We start from the raw sequence: 17,618 nt of genomic DNA, 5'->3' as shown, positions 1-17,618 counted from the left end.
TACAAAATACAGACTTTTTCCTTATAAAATTGAAAAGCTAAAAGAATGTAAAGAATTACTAGGTCAAAATAGATTGTGAAAAATAGTTTATCTATTAAACAAATTGAATTAGTAAGTAATCCTTCACACACATGTACCCACATCTTGTGCTCACAAGCCTAATGGCTTCACAGGTTAATTCTATCATACATGAAAAGAAGAAATAATACCAAGTGCATGCAAATTCTTTCAGAAAAGAGATAAAGAGAAAACATTTTTCAAACATATTTTATGAGGCAGCATAACCTGGATATCCAAATAAGACATAGAATTACAAGGAAAATATATACCAATATTCTTCATAAATGTAAGTGCAAAAAAATAAATATGAACTACAATCCACACAACAGAAAAAAAAGTAAGCACAAAAATCACTTATACAATATTACTAGTCTAATATTGTGTTCTATAAAAATGATAATGCTTTATAATTAAGTGGAGTTCAGCACAAGAAGTCAAGGTTGGTTATACCTCTGAAAACCATTCAATATAATTCACAATATTAACAGAATAAAGGAGAAAACAGTATCATCAGGTAAGTAGATACTGAAAAAGCATATGGTAAAAAATATCCATTTATCACAAAAATCTCAGAAAAACAGGAATAGAAAAGAATTCTCTCACTTTGGCAAAGGGAATTTATAAAAAAAAAATCTAACATAATTAATGGTATAAATTGAAAGCTTTCCCTGTAAGATTAGAAACAAGCAAAGAATGTCCTCTTTTTTCTATATTTGGTGAAGAGCTTAGTTAGTGAAATTAGACATTAAAATAAAATAAAATGATATCAGGCTGAAAAATAAGATAAATTAGCATTATTCTTAGAAAATATGATTATTAATGTAGAAAATCCACAAAATAAAAATATTAGAATAAGAAGATGTACCAAGATCTCAAGATATAAGATCATTAAACATAAATTGACTGCATTTCTAAATGCTAGCAACAAATATTTGGAAAATGAAATTAATAAAAATACCATTTACAATAGCATAAAACTAAAATTACTTAGGAATAAATTTAATGATAGATGTGCAACCCTCTAAACTGAAAACTTCAGAACCTTGATCTGAGAAATAAAAAGTTTACAAATAAAAAGAGATATACCACGTTTGTGTATTGGAAGATCTGATGTTGCTAACATTTATTTCCATTTCCCCCAAAACAGATCTAGAGATTCAATGCATTCCAAATAAACACAGGGATTCAATGGCTTCAAAATGCTGAGAAAAAGTTACATTTAAACTAGAATTTCATACCTTACTAAACTATGAAAAAAATAGGAAGCTAAAATTAAAGAAATTTCAGAAATGCAATATCTCTAAAGTTTGCATTCCATGCACCCTTTCTAAGGAAATTAATGGAGCATTTGTACTATCAAAAATGAGGAAAAAGACTGACATAGTCAAGAGGAGTCTAAAGAGGCATACCAACTAAATGTAATGTAACTTTGATGAGATCCTGGAACTAAAAAAGGACATTAAGCAAATAGTAAGGAAATCTGTGTATAGTATGAACTTTAGCTAATGATAACATAACAACACTGGCTTGCTAATTGTAACAAACACATTGTAAGATGTTAATGTTAATAATGGGGGAAATAGTTTTCAGTATATGGGAATTCTTTGTACTATTTTCTTCTTTTTTTCTATAAATCTAAAACTGTCCTAAAAAATAAAGTTCATTTAAAAAATGAAGAAAACCAAGAAACAGGAAAATATGGGATGCAGAAACAGAGAACCTAACATATATAAGAGGTGAAGAGAATCCTCAGAAAGATGGTGAAAAGGGATCTCAAGATGTTAGATTTCACTAAAGTAAGAGGACAGTCTATCAACACTTGAGTGGATCATGAATTTCTCAGAAAGACTTCCTAAGGAAGGCAACATTTTAAGAACAGCAGCTAACATCATATAGCTACAGCTGAATATACTGAAAGGAGATCTGTACAAAAGGGATAAATCAGAGAAATCTATAGAATATGAAGCAAATGAAAGCCCCTAAAAATATTCCCTTCAAAGAAAACAACAAATCAAATGAAAGCAATAATTATATATGATGTATCTCTGTAAATAGGTGTTTAAAATTGTCTTAATAATGTTAACTGCCAATATTTACCTAAAATTTTAGTTATAGCCATATTGCAATAAAGAGAGTGTGGGTGTGTATGTGTGTGTGGTGAGAGTGAGGTAAAAAAGATTCCACAGGAACTCACACGGGAAACTATTGCGTGTTTAGTTGTTCAGTTGTGTCGTGTTCGACTCTTTGCAACTTCATGGACTGTAGCCCACCAGGCTCCTCTGTCCATGGGGATTCTCCAGGCAAGAATATTGGAATGGGTTACCATTTCCTTCTCCAGGGGATCTTCCCAGCTCAGGGATCAAACACAGGTCTCCCACTTTGCAGGCAGATTCTTTACCGTCTGAGCCACTAGGGAAACTCAAAGAATACTGGAGTGGGTAGCCTATTCCTATTAGAGTAGTTTAAACTTTAGACAAGAAGCTTATCAAATCAATGTAACTGAGAGGGAAGGCCAGACCAGGGTTTCAAAGAGATATGTTCTCTGGGACTAGAGGTTGGACAAAGTTGAGTGAGAAGAATATGTTTACATTTAGTTTTTGAATTTAGCTTGTTGCCTAGGGGTGAAAAAAGCTTAGAAAATAATGACCAGAGGAGGAGCAGCATTGAGAATTACAAGTAAATGTTGAAGGCAGTTTGGGGCACTTTAACTTGAGGTACATAAATAGACATAAAACAGAATTGTTCAAGAGGCAAGTGAGGGACAGTTTCAGGTGATACATACTGGTGAATATGAATAAGCAGAAGGAAAGCAAATACTTGTCAGACTCTATGATTCAGGCAGTGTTTCGTTATTTTACATGTAGTAAGTCATTTAATTCAAAGGACAATTACTCTTATGTTACAGATGTGGATACCAAGGGTGAAATATGTCACATAAATTGTCTAAAATCTCACAATTAGAAAGTGGAGACTCAATCTGGATTTAAATTTCAGACCATCTGAGTTGATAGTCTCTTCTTTTAAATGCTTTCCCACTTTGAGTTTATTTTTGTGTGCGGTGTTAGAAAGTGATCTAGTTTCATTCTTTTACAAGTGGTTGACCAGTTTTCCCAGCACCACTTGTTGAAGAGATTGTCTTTCCTCCATTGTATATTCTTGCCTCCTTTGTCAAAGATAAGGTGTCCATATGTGTGTGGATTTATCTCTGGGCTTTCTATTTTGTTCCATTGATCTATATGTCTGTCTTTGTGCCAGTACCATACTGTCTTGATGACTGTGGCTTTGTAGTAGAGCCTGAAGTCAGGCAAGTTGATTCCTCCAGTTCCATTCTTCTTTCTCAAGATTGCTTTGGCTATTCGAGGTTTCTTGCATTTCCATACAAATCTTGAAATTATTTGTTCTAGTTCTGTGAAAAATGTGGCTGGTAGCTTGATAGGGATTGCATTGAATTTGTAAATTGCTTTGGGTAGTATACTCATGTTCACTATATTGATTCTTCCAATCCATGAACATGGTATATTTCTCCATCTATTAGTGTCCTCTTTGATTTCTTTCATCAGTGTTTTATAGTTTTCTATATATAGGTCTTTAGTTTCTTTAGGTAGATATATTCCTAAGTATTTTATTCTTTTCGTTGCAATGGTGAATGGAATTGTTTCCTTAATTTCTTTTTCTACTTTCTCATTATTCATGTATAGGAATGCAAGGGATTTCTGTGTGTTGATTTTATATCCTGCAACTTTACTATATTCATTGATTAGCTCTAGTAATTTTCTGGTGGAGTCTTTAGGGTTTTCCATGTAGAGGATCATGTCATCTGCAAACAGTGAGAGTTTTACTTCTTCTTTCCAATTTGGATTCCTGTTATTTCTTTTTCTGCTCTGATTGCTGTGGCCAAAACTTCCAGAACTATGTTGAATAGTAGCGGTGAAAGTGGACACCCTTGTCTTGTTCCTGACTTTAGGGGAAATGCTTTCAATTTTTCACCATTGAGGATAATGTTTGCTGTGGGTTTGTCATAGATAGCTTTTATTATGTTGAGATATGTTCCTTCTATTCCTGCTTTCTGGAGAGTTTTTATCATAAATGGATGTTGAATTTTGTCAAAGGCCTAGATCACTTTCTAACACCGCACACAAAAATAAACTCAAAATGGATTAAAGATCTAAATGTAAGATCAGAAACTATAAAACTCCTAGAGGAGAACATAGGCAAAACACTCTCAGACATAAATCACAGCAGGATCCTCTATGATCCACCTCCCAGAATGCTGGAAATAAAAGCAAAAATAAACAAATGGGATCTAATTAAAATTAAAAGCTTCTGCACAACAAAGGAAAATATAAGCAAGGTGAAAAGACAGCCTTCTGAATGGGAGAAAATAATAGCAAATGAAGCAACTGACAAACAACTAATATCAAAAATATACAAGCAACTTATGCAGCTCAACTCCAGAAAAATAAACGACCCAATCAAAAAATGGGCCAAAGAACTAAATAGACATTTCTCCAAAGAAGACATACGGATGGCTAACAAACACATGAAAAGATGCTCAACATCACTCATTATTAGAGAAATGCAAATCAAAACCACAATGAGGCACCACTTCACACCAGTCAGAATGTCTGCGATCCAAAAATCTGTAAGCAATAAATGCTGGAGAGGGTGTGGAGAAAAGGGAACCCTCCTACACTGTTGGTGGGAATGCAAACTAGTACAGCCACTATGGAGAACAGTGTGGAGATTCCTTAAAAAATTGCAAATAGAACTACCTTATGACCCAGCAATCCCACTTCTGGGCATACACACCGAGGAAACCAGAATTGAAAGAGACACATGTACCCCAATGTTCATCGCAGCACTGTTTATAATAGCCAGGACATGGAAACAACCTAGATGTCCATCAGCAGATGAATGGATAAGAAAGCTGTGGTACATATACACAATGGAGTATTACTCAGCCGTTAAAAAGAATTCATTTGAATCAGTTCTGATGAGATGGATGAAACTGGAGCCAATTATACAGAGTGAAGTAAGCCAGAAAGAAAAACACCAATACAGTATACTAACACATATATATGGAATTTAGGAAGATGGCAATGACGACCCTGTATGCAAGACAGGGAAAGAGACACAGATGTGTATAATGGACTTTTGGACTCAGAGGGAGAGGGAGAGGGTGGGATGATTTGGGAGAATGATATTCTAACATGTATACTATCTTGTGAATTGAATCACCAGTCTATGTCTGACGCAGGATGCAACATGCTTGGGGCTGGTGCATGGGGATGACCCAGAAAGATGTTATGGGGAGGGAGGTGGGAGGGGGGTTCATGTTTGGGAATGCATGTAAGAATTAAAGATTTTAAAATTTAAAAAATTAAAAAAAAATAAAAATAAAAATAAAATATTAAAAAAAAAAAAAAATAAATGCTTTCCCACAAGTCTGAACCTCAGGGCGTAGAACCATTGACTCCCTTTGTTCTCCTGACAGTGAGGGCAAAACATATTCACAACTACATTACATGATATAATTGTGGCCAACTGCTCAGAACTGGGTGAACATCCTTTGTCAGTAGCAGTACAGCTGCTGTTCCTTTGGCTTGCCCCACTCTTGCAGAACATCTGTCTACCAAGCTGGTGTCCACATCTGTAAGATGCGTTGTTCGCCAATCCTGGTTTTATAATCTCAAACCAGTGATCTGAATTCCCATCTTCTTTTAATTAACTCTATTTAAAAGAGCTAGTAATTTTTTCCTACTTTTATTGAGATAGAGTTGACATACAGCAGTGAATTAGAGTCACTTTCTACTGTTTACTCACATTAACTCGAATACAGTATTTTCTCCTCACATATATAAGCCAAAGTATGAACTGACAAAACACTTAGCTGTCAAATGGGTTAAATTCAAAGTTAGAAATATGAATAAACTTTGCAATATAAGATTTTAGGGTTTTTTAATTCTCAGTTAAGCAGTCACTGAAATTTGTGTAATCTTTGTACCTCACTTCTCAAATGAGAAGACTCTAGTTTCTTCTTTGGCAAACAACGTCACTAATGGTTTTCCCCAAAAGTTCTGTTTCATGTAACTTACATTCATTTGCAACAAATGAGTTTGGATTTTTCCACCAAAAAAGAAGTTGCAAATACAGTTCCTATTTACTGAAAACAATAGGTAAGTCAAATTAAAAGGATTTTCTTTACTGAAATGTCCAGTTATAGCTGAGTGGGCAGGTCAGCAAATTTCCACAGCACATCTATAAACTTGGACAAAACTGGCAAACACAATAATACCAACATTCTGGAAATCAACCAATGCACACAACAATATGAAAAATACTGATGCTTCAAAAAGTGTTTTAGTTCATGTAAGAATAAAGGGAGTCTGTGATATTTTACAAAGGACTCCTCCCAATGCCAAATTTTGACTGGATATTTTAAGGTTAAAGATAAAAAGAATTGTGTTTAGATACTGCACTCTAGTTGCTGAATTCGTTTCTCACAGTGTTTGCAATTCTGAAACCTTATTCCATAGGTACCGGGATTGATGGAACAATAATAATAAATAATAGATAATAAAAATCTTGTTGTATTCAAATACCTTTTCCCGGCTGATTAGCTTATGATGAATAATATTGCGAGAAGTAAGGGACACCTGCTCCATCGGCTGGATTCCACCCACCAGTCACCACTGCTGCTTCAGCTTTAGGCTTGCCACAGCTCAACACGGCGTGAGAGCCAAGGGGGCTCCATCACAACCTCCCAAAACTCAAGAAGCAGTCCCAAGGCCCCGCCACAGCCTCCCCCAGAGACCTGTGTCTTTGCATAAGGGCAGCCTCACTCTTATCTTCCCTGGAGAGTCTCCGAAGACCTGGACGGCGCAGGAGGCAGCTGGAGGCGTGGCTCAGTCCTGAGTGAGAGCTCCCTGGTCTCTGCATGGGCTGGGCCCTAAGGGAAGCAGCCTGAGGGCTCCAGGCGGCCGGCTGGACAGGAGTGACCCCAAGAAGACTTCCAAAGGAGACGAGAAGGGGTGGGGGGGCTATGGACACGTGTGGCCTGGGCCACCACCGAGGCCTTGTACGGTAGCAGTTGCAAGATGGATGACACAGAAGCCATTCGGGCAGATCAGCGGCCAGCGCCATCCGCTATGGCTGACAGCAGCCTCAAGCTAGGCCGCCCACCAGCTGGTAGCAGCCTGGCGTGTCCCACGAGGACAAAGGTGCATCTTTTGCTTTGGAGCCTGGGGATCCCAGGCCAGCTGAGCTGCCCATGGTTGCCTGGCTGGGAGGACCCCTATGTGGTGTTGAGCAGAGCATGTGCATGAAAAGCCCGCCCACAGCTGGGAGATTCTGCAAAATGGAGGCGCAAGGCCCGGGCCAGCCAGAGGATGTGGCTGAGGAGGACATGAGGGACCATCAGGTGAGTGAGTTCACGTGCAAGATCCTGGAAGCCGCTGATCATGGCCAGACTGTGGCTCACCTTGGGGCCCACCCAGTGGATGCCCTGCCCTTGGCCTTGGTCTCTCTGGTCTCAGGGGTCTGGGCCCTCACTGCCCCAGGCCTTGCTTCCCCAACTCTTGTTTCTTCTCACACCCCAGTGTCTGGGCTCTCAGCTTCTCGTTCTCACACGTGTGCCTCCACCATGTCTTTGAGCTTCAGGCCCCCTTTTGGGCCATCTTTCACTTCAGGGTCTCATCTGTTTGTGCCTCAGTCCACCATTTTGTAGGGGTAACCTTTCCGTACTTCAGTTACTCTATTTTCTTAAGGCCTCCTCTCTTGAGTTTTCTGTGTTCTCAGGATTTGCCTGTGCTCATGAGTTCCTGGCTCTACAGCTTCTTCGCTCTTTGAGTCTTTGCTGTCTCTAGAAAATCCCATGGATGGAGGAGCCTGGTAGGCTGCAGTCCATGGGATTGCTATGAGTCGGACGACTGAGCAACTTCACTTTCACTTTTCACTTTCATGCATTGGAGAAGGAAATGGCAACCCACTCCAGTGTTCTTGCCTGGAGAATCCCAGGGACGGGGGAGCCTGATGGGCTGCCGTCTATATGGTCACACAGGGTTTGAAAGAAAGCATATAAGCTTAAGAGTTCTGCTATAAATTGGAATGAGAAATGTAGAGCAGGTATCATGTAAAAAAGATCTGAGAAAGCTTCAGACTTACTAGTAGGACTGCCAGAAGGTGATTCTCTCCTGAAGCTAGTCAGAAGGACCAGAGGGATGTGACCGATCAGTTTTGAAGATAGTTCTGGAAGTTTTGGTCACAGAAATCAGAGCAGAAAAAGAAATAAAAGGAATCCAAATTGGAAAAGAAGTAAAACTCTCACTGTTTGCAGATGACATGATCCTCTACATAGAAAACCCTAAAGACTCCACCAGAAAATTACTAGAGCTAATCAATGAATATAGTAAAGTTGCAGGATATAAAATCAACACACAGAAATCCCTTGCATTCCTATACACGAATAATGAGAAAGTAGAAAAAGAAATTAAGGAATCAATTCCATTCACCATTGCAACGAAAAGAATAAAATACTTAGGAATATATCTACCTAAAGAAACTAAAGACCTATATATAGAAAACTATAAAACACTGATGAAAGAAATCAAAGAGGACACTAATAGATGGAGAAATATACCATGTTCATGGATCGGAAGAATCAATATAGTGAAAATGAGTATACTACCCGAAGCAATTTACAAATTCAATGCAATCCCTATCAAGCTACCAGCCACATTTTTCACAGAACTAGAACAAATAATTTCAAGATTTGTATGGAAATACAAAAAACCTCGAATAGCCAAAGTAATCTTGAGAAAGAAGAATGGAACTGGAGGAATCAACTTGCCTGACTTCAGGCTCTACTACAAAGCCACAGTCATCAAGACAGTATGGTACTGGCACAAAGACAGACATATAGATCAATGGAACAAAATAGAAAGCCCAGAGATAAATCCACACACATATGGACACCTTATCTTTGACAAAGGAGGCAAGAATATACAATGGAGGAAAGACAATCTCTTCAACAAGTGGTGCTGGGAAAACTGGTCAACCACTTGTAAAAAAATGAAACTAGATCACTTTCTAACACCGCACACAAAAATAGACTCAAAATGGATTAAAGATCTAAATGTAAGATCAGAAACTATAAAACTCCTAGAGGAGAACATAGGCAAAACACTCTCAGACATAAATCACAGCAGGATCCTCTATGATCCACCTCCCAGCATTCTGGAAATAAAAGCAAAAATAAACAAATGGGACCTAATTAAAATTAAAAGCTTCTGCACAACAAAGGAAAATATAAGCAAGGTGAAAAGACAGCCTTCTGAATGGGAGAAAATAATAGCAAATGAAGCAACTGACAAACAACTAATATCAAAAATATACAAGCAACTTATGCAGCTCAGTTCCAGAAAAATAAACGACCCAATCAAAAAATGGGCCAAAGAACTAAATAGACATTTCTCCAAAGAAGACATACGGATGGCTAACAAACACATGAAAAGATGCTCAACATCACTCATTATTAGAGAAATGCAAATCAAAACCACAATGAGGTACCACTTCACACCAGTCAGAATGTCTGCGATCCAAAAATCTGTAAGCAATAAATGCTGTAGAGGGTGTGGGGAAAAGGGAACCCTCCTACACTGTTGGTGGGAATGCAAACTAGTACAGCCACTATGGAGAACAGTGTGGAGATTCCTTAAAAAATTGCAAAGAGAACTGCCTTATGACCCAGGAATCCCACAGCTGGGCATACACACCGAGGAAACCAGAATTGAAAGAGACACATGTACCCCAATGTTCATCGCAGCACTGTTTATAATAGCCAGGACATGGAAACAACCTAGATGTCCATCAGCAGATGAATGGATAAGAAAGCTGTGGTACATATACACAATGGAGTACTACTCAGCCGTAAAAAAGAATTCATTTGAATCAGTTCTGATGAGATGGATGAAACTGGAGCCGATTATACAGAGTGAAGTAAGCCAGAAAGAAAAACACCAATACAGTATACTAACACATATATATGGAATTTAGGAAGATGGCAATGACGACCCTGTATGCAAGACAGGGAAAGAGACACAGATGTGTATAACGGATTTTTGGACTCAGAGGGAGAGGGAGAGGGTGGGATGATTTGGGAGAATGACATTCTAACATGTATACTATCATGTAAGAATTGAATCGCCAGTCTATGTCTGACGCAGGATGCAGCATGCTTGGGGCTGGTGCAAGGGGATGACCCAGAGAGATGTTATGGGGAGGGAGGTGGGAGGGAGGTTCATGTTTGGGAATGCATGTAAGAGTTAAAGATATTAAAATTAAAAAAAAAATATTAAAAAAATAAAAAAAACAAAAAAAAATTAAAGGAATTTGAAAAATCAGTGTAACATGACATCAACAAAGGTCACAGTAATTTTCTAGAGACAGAGTCCAAGGAAATGGAGATATGTGATTTATCTGATGAAGAATTTAAAATAGCTGTTTTAAGGAAGCCCAGTGAGCTACAGGAAAACAGAGAAAGATGGTACAGTGAAATCATGAAAACAGAAAACAAAATGATAAGCTTAATAAAGAGATACTGATAAAAATCATAAGAAAGAAAAAGAAATCTTGGAGCTTAATAATGCAGGGAATGAAGTGAAAAAATGTGATAAGAGCAGCAGTGGATTAGATCAAGCAGAAGGATGAGTCTGTGAGGTAGAAGATAAGACATTTGAAATTATTCAGCAAGTAGAGAGCAAAAGAAAAAAATGATGAGTGAAGAAAATTTATGTGAAACATGGGATGCTATCAAGAGGAATATTGTAGACAGTATTAGAGTCCCAGAGGAAGAAGAATGGAGAATGGGAAGCATTCTTAAAGGAATAAGAATGAGAACTGAGAACCTCCCAAATATGGGGAGATATTTGGACATCCAACTTAAAAGTTAATAGGTCACCCCAATATTTCAACTCAAAATGATTTTCTCTAAGACACATAATTAAGCAGTCTGAAATAAAAGAATTTAAGAAAATCCGGAGGAAAAAAAAGGAGCCCTCATTAGACTGACAGGACATTTCTCAAGAGAAACCTTGCAGCCTAGAATAGAGTGAGACAATATACTCAAAGTGCTGAAAGAAAAAACTGCCCTGCCAATCAAGAATACTTTACCCAGCAAAGTTATCTTTCAAAAATGAAGGTGAGATAAAGATTTTCCCAAAAAACAGCTGAGTTAATTACCGCTTGACTTTATAAGAGTTACTGAAAGGAGTTCTACAAGCTGAAACAAGAGGACACTAATTAGTAACATGAAACATAAGAAAGTATACAACATATTGGCAAGTATAAATATAAAGTCAAGTTCAGAATACATACTGTAAGATGGTGATGTGTTAACCAGTCAACTCTAGTAAATGTTAAAGGACAGAACTATTTAAAAATAGCTATAACTACGGCAACTTGCTAATGGGTACACAATATAAAAAGAGTTAAATTGTGGCATCAAAACATAAAATGTGGGAAAGGAGTAACTTCATAGTGTTTTTGTGTGTTATCAAAGTGTTATCACCTTAAGAGTTATATCTGTAGGATATCTTCTGTAAGTCTCATGGTAATCACAAAACAAAAGACTATATTAACACAAAAGAATAAAGAGAAGGGAATAGAAATATACCATTATAGAAAATATTGAAATCATAAAAGAAGACAGCAAGAGAGAAAGAAAAGAACAAGGGAGTTACAAAACAGCCAGAGAACAATTAGGCAGGCATTATTCCTTACTTGTCAATCATTATTTTAAGTGTAAGTGATTTAAATTTTGCAATCAAAAGAAGTAGAGTTGCTGGATGGATTAAAATAAAACAAAAAAACCAGACCCAATTATGTGCTTTCCACAAGAGCCTTACTTCAGCTTTAAGGACACACACAGACTGAAAGTGAGGGGATGAGAAACGGTGTTCTATGCAAGTGGAAACCAGAAAACAACAGCAGTAACCATACTTATATCAGAAAAAATAAACTTTAGCTCAACAATTGTAATGAGACAGAGATGGTAATGATACCATGATGAAGAGGAAACATTACAGCTGATACCACAATAATACACAGGATCAGATTATTATAAACAGTTATATTCAAACAAATTGAATAGCCTAGAAGCCATGGATAAGTTCTTAGAAACAGTCTACCAAGAGTGAATTACAAAGAAACAGAAAAAATCTAAACAGATCAATAACAAGTAAGGAGATTGAATCAATAATCAGAAACCTCCCAACAAAGAAAATCCCAGGACCAGAAAATAGATGGTATTATTGGTGAAACACTATGAAGTTACTCATTTCCCACCTGTCAAATGTTTAAATAAGAATAAATGCCAAAACTTCTCAAACTTTTCTCAAGTCGAAGAAAGAGAACACTCTCAAAACTGTTTTACAACCAGAATTACCCTCTCACCAACATCAGGTAAAGACACTATAAGAAAAGAAAACTACAAGCCAATGTCTCTGATGAATATAGACGCAAAAATTCTCAACAGAATTCTGACAGACCAGTTCAATAGCACATTAAAAAATCAGGCCCTGTAATCAAGTGGGATTTAACCATGGAATGCAAGAGTGGTTCAACATACACTAATCAGTAAAAGTGCTATACCAGATTAATAGAATGAAAGATAAAAATCATATAATATTTCAATAGTTGCAGGAAAAACAGGAGATGGATTGTTAACAAGGATAAGGGAACTTTTGGGGGTGATGGAAATGCTCTAGATCTTGACCATGGTGATCTTTAATGTAACTGTATTCTTCTGAAAGTTGTTGAACTGTATTCTTAAAATGAGAGCATGTTATTGTATCTAAATTATGCCACCGTAAAACTGATTTAAAAAAGAATATTACAAGAAGAACCAGTCTGAACATCTTATATCCCCTGCCCCTGAAACACTTTCCATAAATAAAACAGATTTAGCTTTGTATTAAACAAGAACCTAGTAATTTTTAACTTACTACAGAAGTTAGAATAAATGTGAGTTGTATAAAATGGAATACCACCCAGCAATAAAAGGACAGGTTATTGATACAACTAAGGTGGACTTAAGAGCATCATGCTTGGGGGAAAAGGCCAATATCAGAAGTTATATATTGTATAGTTTCATTTTTTGTCTTAACAACCCACCTATAGAGATGAAGGACAAGTAAGTTAGTGGTTTTTAGAAGACAGAGATGAAGGTGGAAGGGGAAAGGTGTGACTGTAAAGGGATAATGTAAGGGGTTCCTTTATGTTAGTAAATGAGTTCTGTGTATGAGTGTGGTGGTAGCTACATGAATCTATAAAAGTGATCAAATCACATAGGTCAGACAGAAACATGTGCCGCATATAAAATTTCTCAAAGCTAATTAGAGTCTATAGTTTTGCTTTTATACTACAGTTGCTGTGGTAGGAAGTTGGGTGGATTTTAAGGAAATCTATCCAATATTTTTGAAATTTTGTGGGACTCAGTAATAATTTCTAAATAAAAAATTAGATTTCTTCTCACAGCTTGTGTGTGTGTGTGTGTGTGTGTGTGTGTTAGTCACTTAGTCATGTCCAACTCTTTGTGACCCCATGGATTGTAGCCCACCAGGCTCCTCGGTCCATGGGATTCTCCAGGCAAGAATACTGGAGTGGGTTGCCATTTCCTTCTCCGTGGTCTAACAAGTGTAACTGTAAGCTAATACATACATGAGAATTTTAGTCATAATTCTTTATAATGAGGCTTATTTACAGGGATTTTTCTCATAGATTTAATTTTAATCTATCAAACACATATTGAGTCAGAACATCTTAAAGTAAATTCCCATGGGATTATTCTTATAGTAAATAGTGATTTATTAAACAATAACCTCTGAAATCAATTAAAAATCCTTTGGTTTATGTCTATAACATTTTCATAAGCTGATTATTTAAAGAGACTCAATTATTGTAAGTGAAAGTGGCTCAGTCGTGTCTGACTCTTTGCGACCCCATGGATTATACAGTCCATGGAATTCTGTAGGCCAGAATTCTGGAGTGGGTAGCCCTTCCCTTCTCCAGGGGATCTTCCCAACCCAGGGATCGAACCCAGGTCTCTCACGGACCAGGCAGATTCTTTACCAGCTGAGCCACCAGGGACTTTGTAAAGGGCCATAGTAAACAGTCTTTCCTTAAATGTTTGTATATCTTTATGAACTAAAATTCTTAAAACTAATGTTGCCTAGAGTTATAATTAGTGAATTTTCAATGACATTAATTATTTGCATCTTTATAAGGGAGGGCAGAGAATCATTTCTTCTATGCTCTGGGGAATGTATAATCTGTGATGGGAAATTAACATTTACTGTCACAGTTAGGGTGTAAACATACACACTGATTTCTTCCCTGCAGAGTTTATCATGATGGGAAGGTCCTTGAGGGCACCTGTACCTGGATTTCTAATCAGGTTCAAAAGGATTATAAACCTTAAGCAAATGCTATGTGCTCTATGACATGGTGATTCAGATGTCTGCCTGTGGTTTCCTTTCAAAATTTATAGCTACAAGTTTGATCTAAATCATAGACTGACTCTTGGAACATTGAGACTGTGAGATTTATGCTATATTTCTTTGCCTGTGAAGGAAGAAGATTCTGTGGGTACATCCACTCGGCTTTGATATCCCCTAGGCTAGTTCTTCCAAGGAATTGGAGGTGAAACACGCATTAAGGGTCAGCACTGAGTTCTGTCAATGGATGGAGAGTGAGTTAACCAAGTTTCTGTATTTTGCTAAATTCTCTGAAAATGAGGAAAGTATTTATATTGAATAACCCCAAAGTCCAAAGTCAGGAGCTCTGACTCTACTGCCTGTATTGTTCTCAGCATACCCTCTGTGTTGGCTTTATCTTCATTCTGGTAGCAAGAGAATTATAGCACTTTAAAGTGACAAATCAAGAACATAGCAATATCAGAAGAGATTTTGTTTTTTTCCTAAAATTTTTTTTTAATTGAGATGTACTGTACACAAAGAGTCAGACACGCCTTGGTTACTGAACAACAACAGTTATATACATAGTAAAGTTGACATAATAAGTTGAAATTTTTGGGATTAGTCTTGATGAGGACCTTAGAGATTCATTAAAATGTGTTTTCTATGAAAATGTTAAGAACTCTTATTTAGGTGATACAGGAAACAAAAACACTTCCTTTAAGTTTATATTACATGAAGTCAACATTACAATAAAGCTTATGGCAAGGTACCAAGCTAGAGTTAAGGGTCATTTTTTCATCTTTAATACAACCAGTATAAATACAGGCAGAGAATGAGTGTGGACTCAAGTTATTCTTACATTGCAAAACTAACTCATTACCTTCCTCTTTCCTATCTACATAATGGTCACAGTAGCCTGATTTAGTTATAACAAAATGTGTCAAACAGTTATCCTTTTCACTGAGATATAACAAGGTATCCTTTACTAATAAGTATACAGCTTGAAATGTTTTCAGAAACTTAACAACTAACTTAATCAGCACTCAAATTAATTATTTTCTCATTCTTGCCATCCTACAAAACCTAAGAAAGAACATCTAAATTCCTTTATTCATTCTCTGTGCAAATAGGATAGAACAGAGGAGGGCAGTAGTGGAAACCCTGAAATGTATGGTTAAGTATAAAATTTCCGATATCAAGGTTCACCTCAATATCTGTTACCAATTATTGACTTCCTGGATTCTTAAAGAATCTTAAAATTTAGAGACTATGAGAGACTTCCTGGTTGTGGAATATCTGTATGGTCTCTTCCCTGTAGGAATCCCTTCTTGAAGGAACCTTCAGTGTGTAGTAGGATGATGGAAACATGAGTAGAAAGTAGGAAGTGGTAAATCAGATAAATATGGGGAGAACTGTGGATACCTTCCCACTGCTGAAGCCCATTATCAAGTAAGCTCATTCCTCAGCTACTATATCCCTCTATTTTCTAGTGAAGATAGAGCAGTTGTTTGTCACATGCAGTTCATTCAAAAGACAGCGATTTAAATGTTGAGAAGTGTGTGCCTTCAAGACACTATAAGGCAAAGAAGCGTTTGCATGATTTCTGCCAGACTGACATTCTTTCTCATAAATAAAGCTCATGTAAAAGTGAGTTTGCAAAGGACAGAGCTGTGTTCCCTACTAATGAAATTTTCTTCTGTTCTCACAGATTTCTGAAGTTCAGAATGCTGGCTAGAAATGACTCCTTAGTGACTGAATTTATTCTTGCTGGATTAACAGACTGTCCAGAGCTCCAGCAACCCCTCTTTCACCTGTTTCTAATGATCTATGTTGTCACCATGGTGGGCAACCTGGGCTTGATCATTCTTATTGGTCTAAATTCTCACCTCCACACCCCCATGTACTATTTCCTCTTCAACCTGTCCTTCATTGATCTCTGTTACTCTTCTGTTTTCACCCCCAAGATGCTGATGAACTTTGTATTCAGGGAGAATACCATCTCGTATGTGGGGTGCATGACTCAGCTGTTTTTCTTTCTCTTTTTTGTCATCTCTGAGTGCTACATGTTGACCTCAATGGCCTATGATCGCTATGTGGCCATCTGTAATCCCTTGCTGTATAAGGTCTCCATGTCCCATCAGGTCTGTTTGGTGCTCTCTTTGGCTGCATATGTGATGGGGTTTGCTGGAGCATCTGCCCACACAGGGTGCATGCTTAGACTAACCTTCTGCAATGTGAATGTCATCAACCATTACTTGTGTGACATCCTCCCACTCCTCCAACTCTCTTGTACCAGCACCTATGCCAATGAGGTGGTAGTTCTCATTGTCGTGGGTATTAACATCACAGTACCCAGTTTCACCATCCTGATTTCTTACATCTTCATCCTCACTAACATTCTTCATATCAAATCTTCTCAAGGAAGATCAAAAGCCTTTAGTACCTGTAGCTCCCACATGATTGCTCTTTCTATTTTTTTTGGTTCAGCATCATTCATGTACCTTAAATATTCTTCTCCTGGATCTATGGAGCAGGGAAAAATTTCTTCTGTTTTTTATACTAATGTGGTGCCCATGCTCAATCCTTTGATTTACAGTTTGAGAAACAAGGATGTCAGAGTTGCACTGAGGAGATCTGTCTTTAAAATCCAGAGGAGAAACGTGTTCTAATTAGTAACAGCAATAATGTAAAGACATTCAATTTTGTACTTAATTTTTATTATCTATCATGATGAGATTTGTTCAAAATTGCATTACATCTATGGATTATATTATGTGTGGTATAATAGACTTGTCCTATCATTTCTCTTATAGCTGTTCTTGTCTCATTCCTATGTATCTCTTGTAACTTGTAACAGTTTTAGTAAACAACTAATGGCATCTTTATAAAAGGGAAATATCAATTGATTTTTTTCAAACTACCTTTGACTTTCAGGCTATTCCAAATTGAACAAGTGTGGTGTTTCTTAAATGCATAAAGATAAAATTAGAGTTTGTTGATCTAGACACAAAAGTACCAAACAATACAGAATAATTCTCTTATGGAACAGTATTGTTACTGATATAGTCAGAAGGCCTTCCTCAG

At 37.0% G+C, this 17,618-nt stretch overlaps 2 protein-coding genes across 3 annotated transcripts in view; one reads left to right on the top strand and one right to left on the bottom strand.

Moving 5' to 3' along the window:
* Positions 1 to 17,618, bottom strand: part of LOC101115413 (olfactory receptor 8A1-like) — a 183,699-nt gene that overhangs the window by 147,575 nt on the left and 18,506 nt on the right. The gene's annotated exons all lie outside the window — the stretch shown is intronic.
* LOC101105196 (olfactory receptor 8B3) lies at positions 12,894 to 17,344 on the top strand. The gene has a single exon (XM_060404184.1). It carries the CDS (start codon positions 16,259 to 16,261, stop codon positions 17,201 to 17,203), a length of 945 nt encoding a protein of 314 aa, XP_060260167.1. The 5' UTR covers positions 12,894 to 16,258; the 3' UTR covers positions 17,204 to 17,344.

The sequence above is a fragment of the Ovis aries genome, chromosome 21 (genome assembly GCF_016772045.2).
Source record: "Ovis aries strain OAR_USU_Benz2616 breed Rambouillet chromosome 21, ARS-UI_Ramb_v3.0, whole genome shotgun sequence".
Taxonomy (NCBI): domain Eukaryota; kingdom Metazoa; phylum Chordata; class Mammalia; order Artiodactyla; family Bovidae; genus Ovis; species Ovis aries.
This window is presented reverse-complemented; position numbering and strand designations above follow the sequence as displayed.

What these genes read in the sequence shown, in the direction of transcription:
- LOC101105196 (XM_060404184.1), top strand. Translation starts at nt 16,259, where the DNA reads ATGCTGGCTAGAAATGACTCCTTAGTGACTGAATTTATTCTTGCTGGA.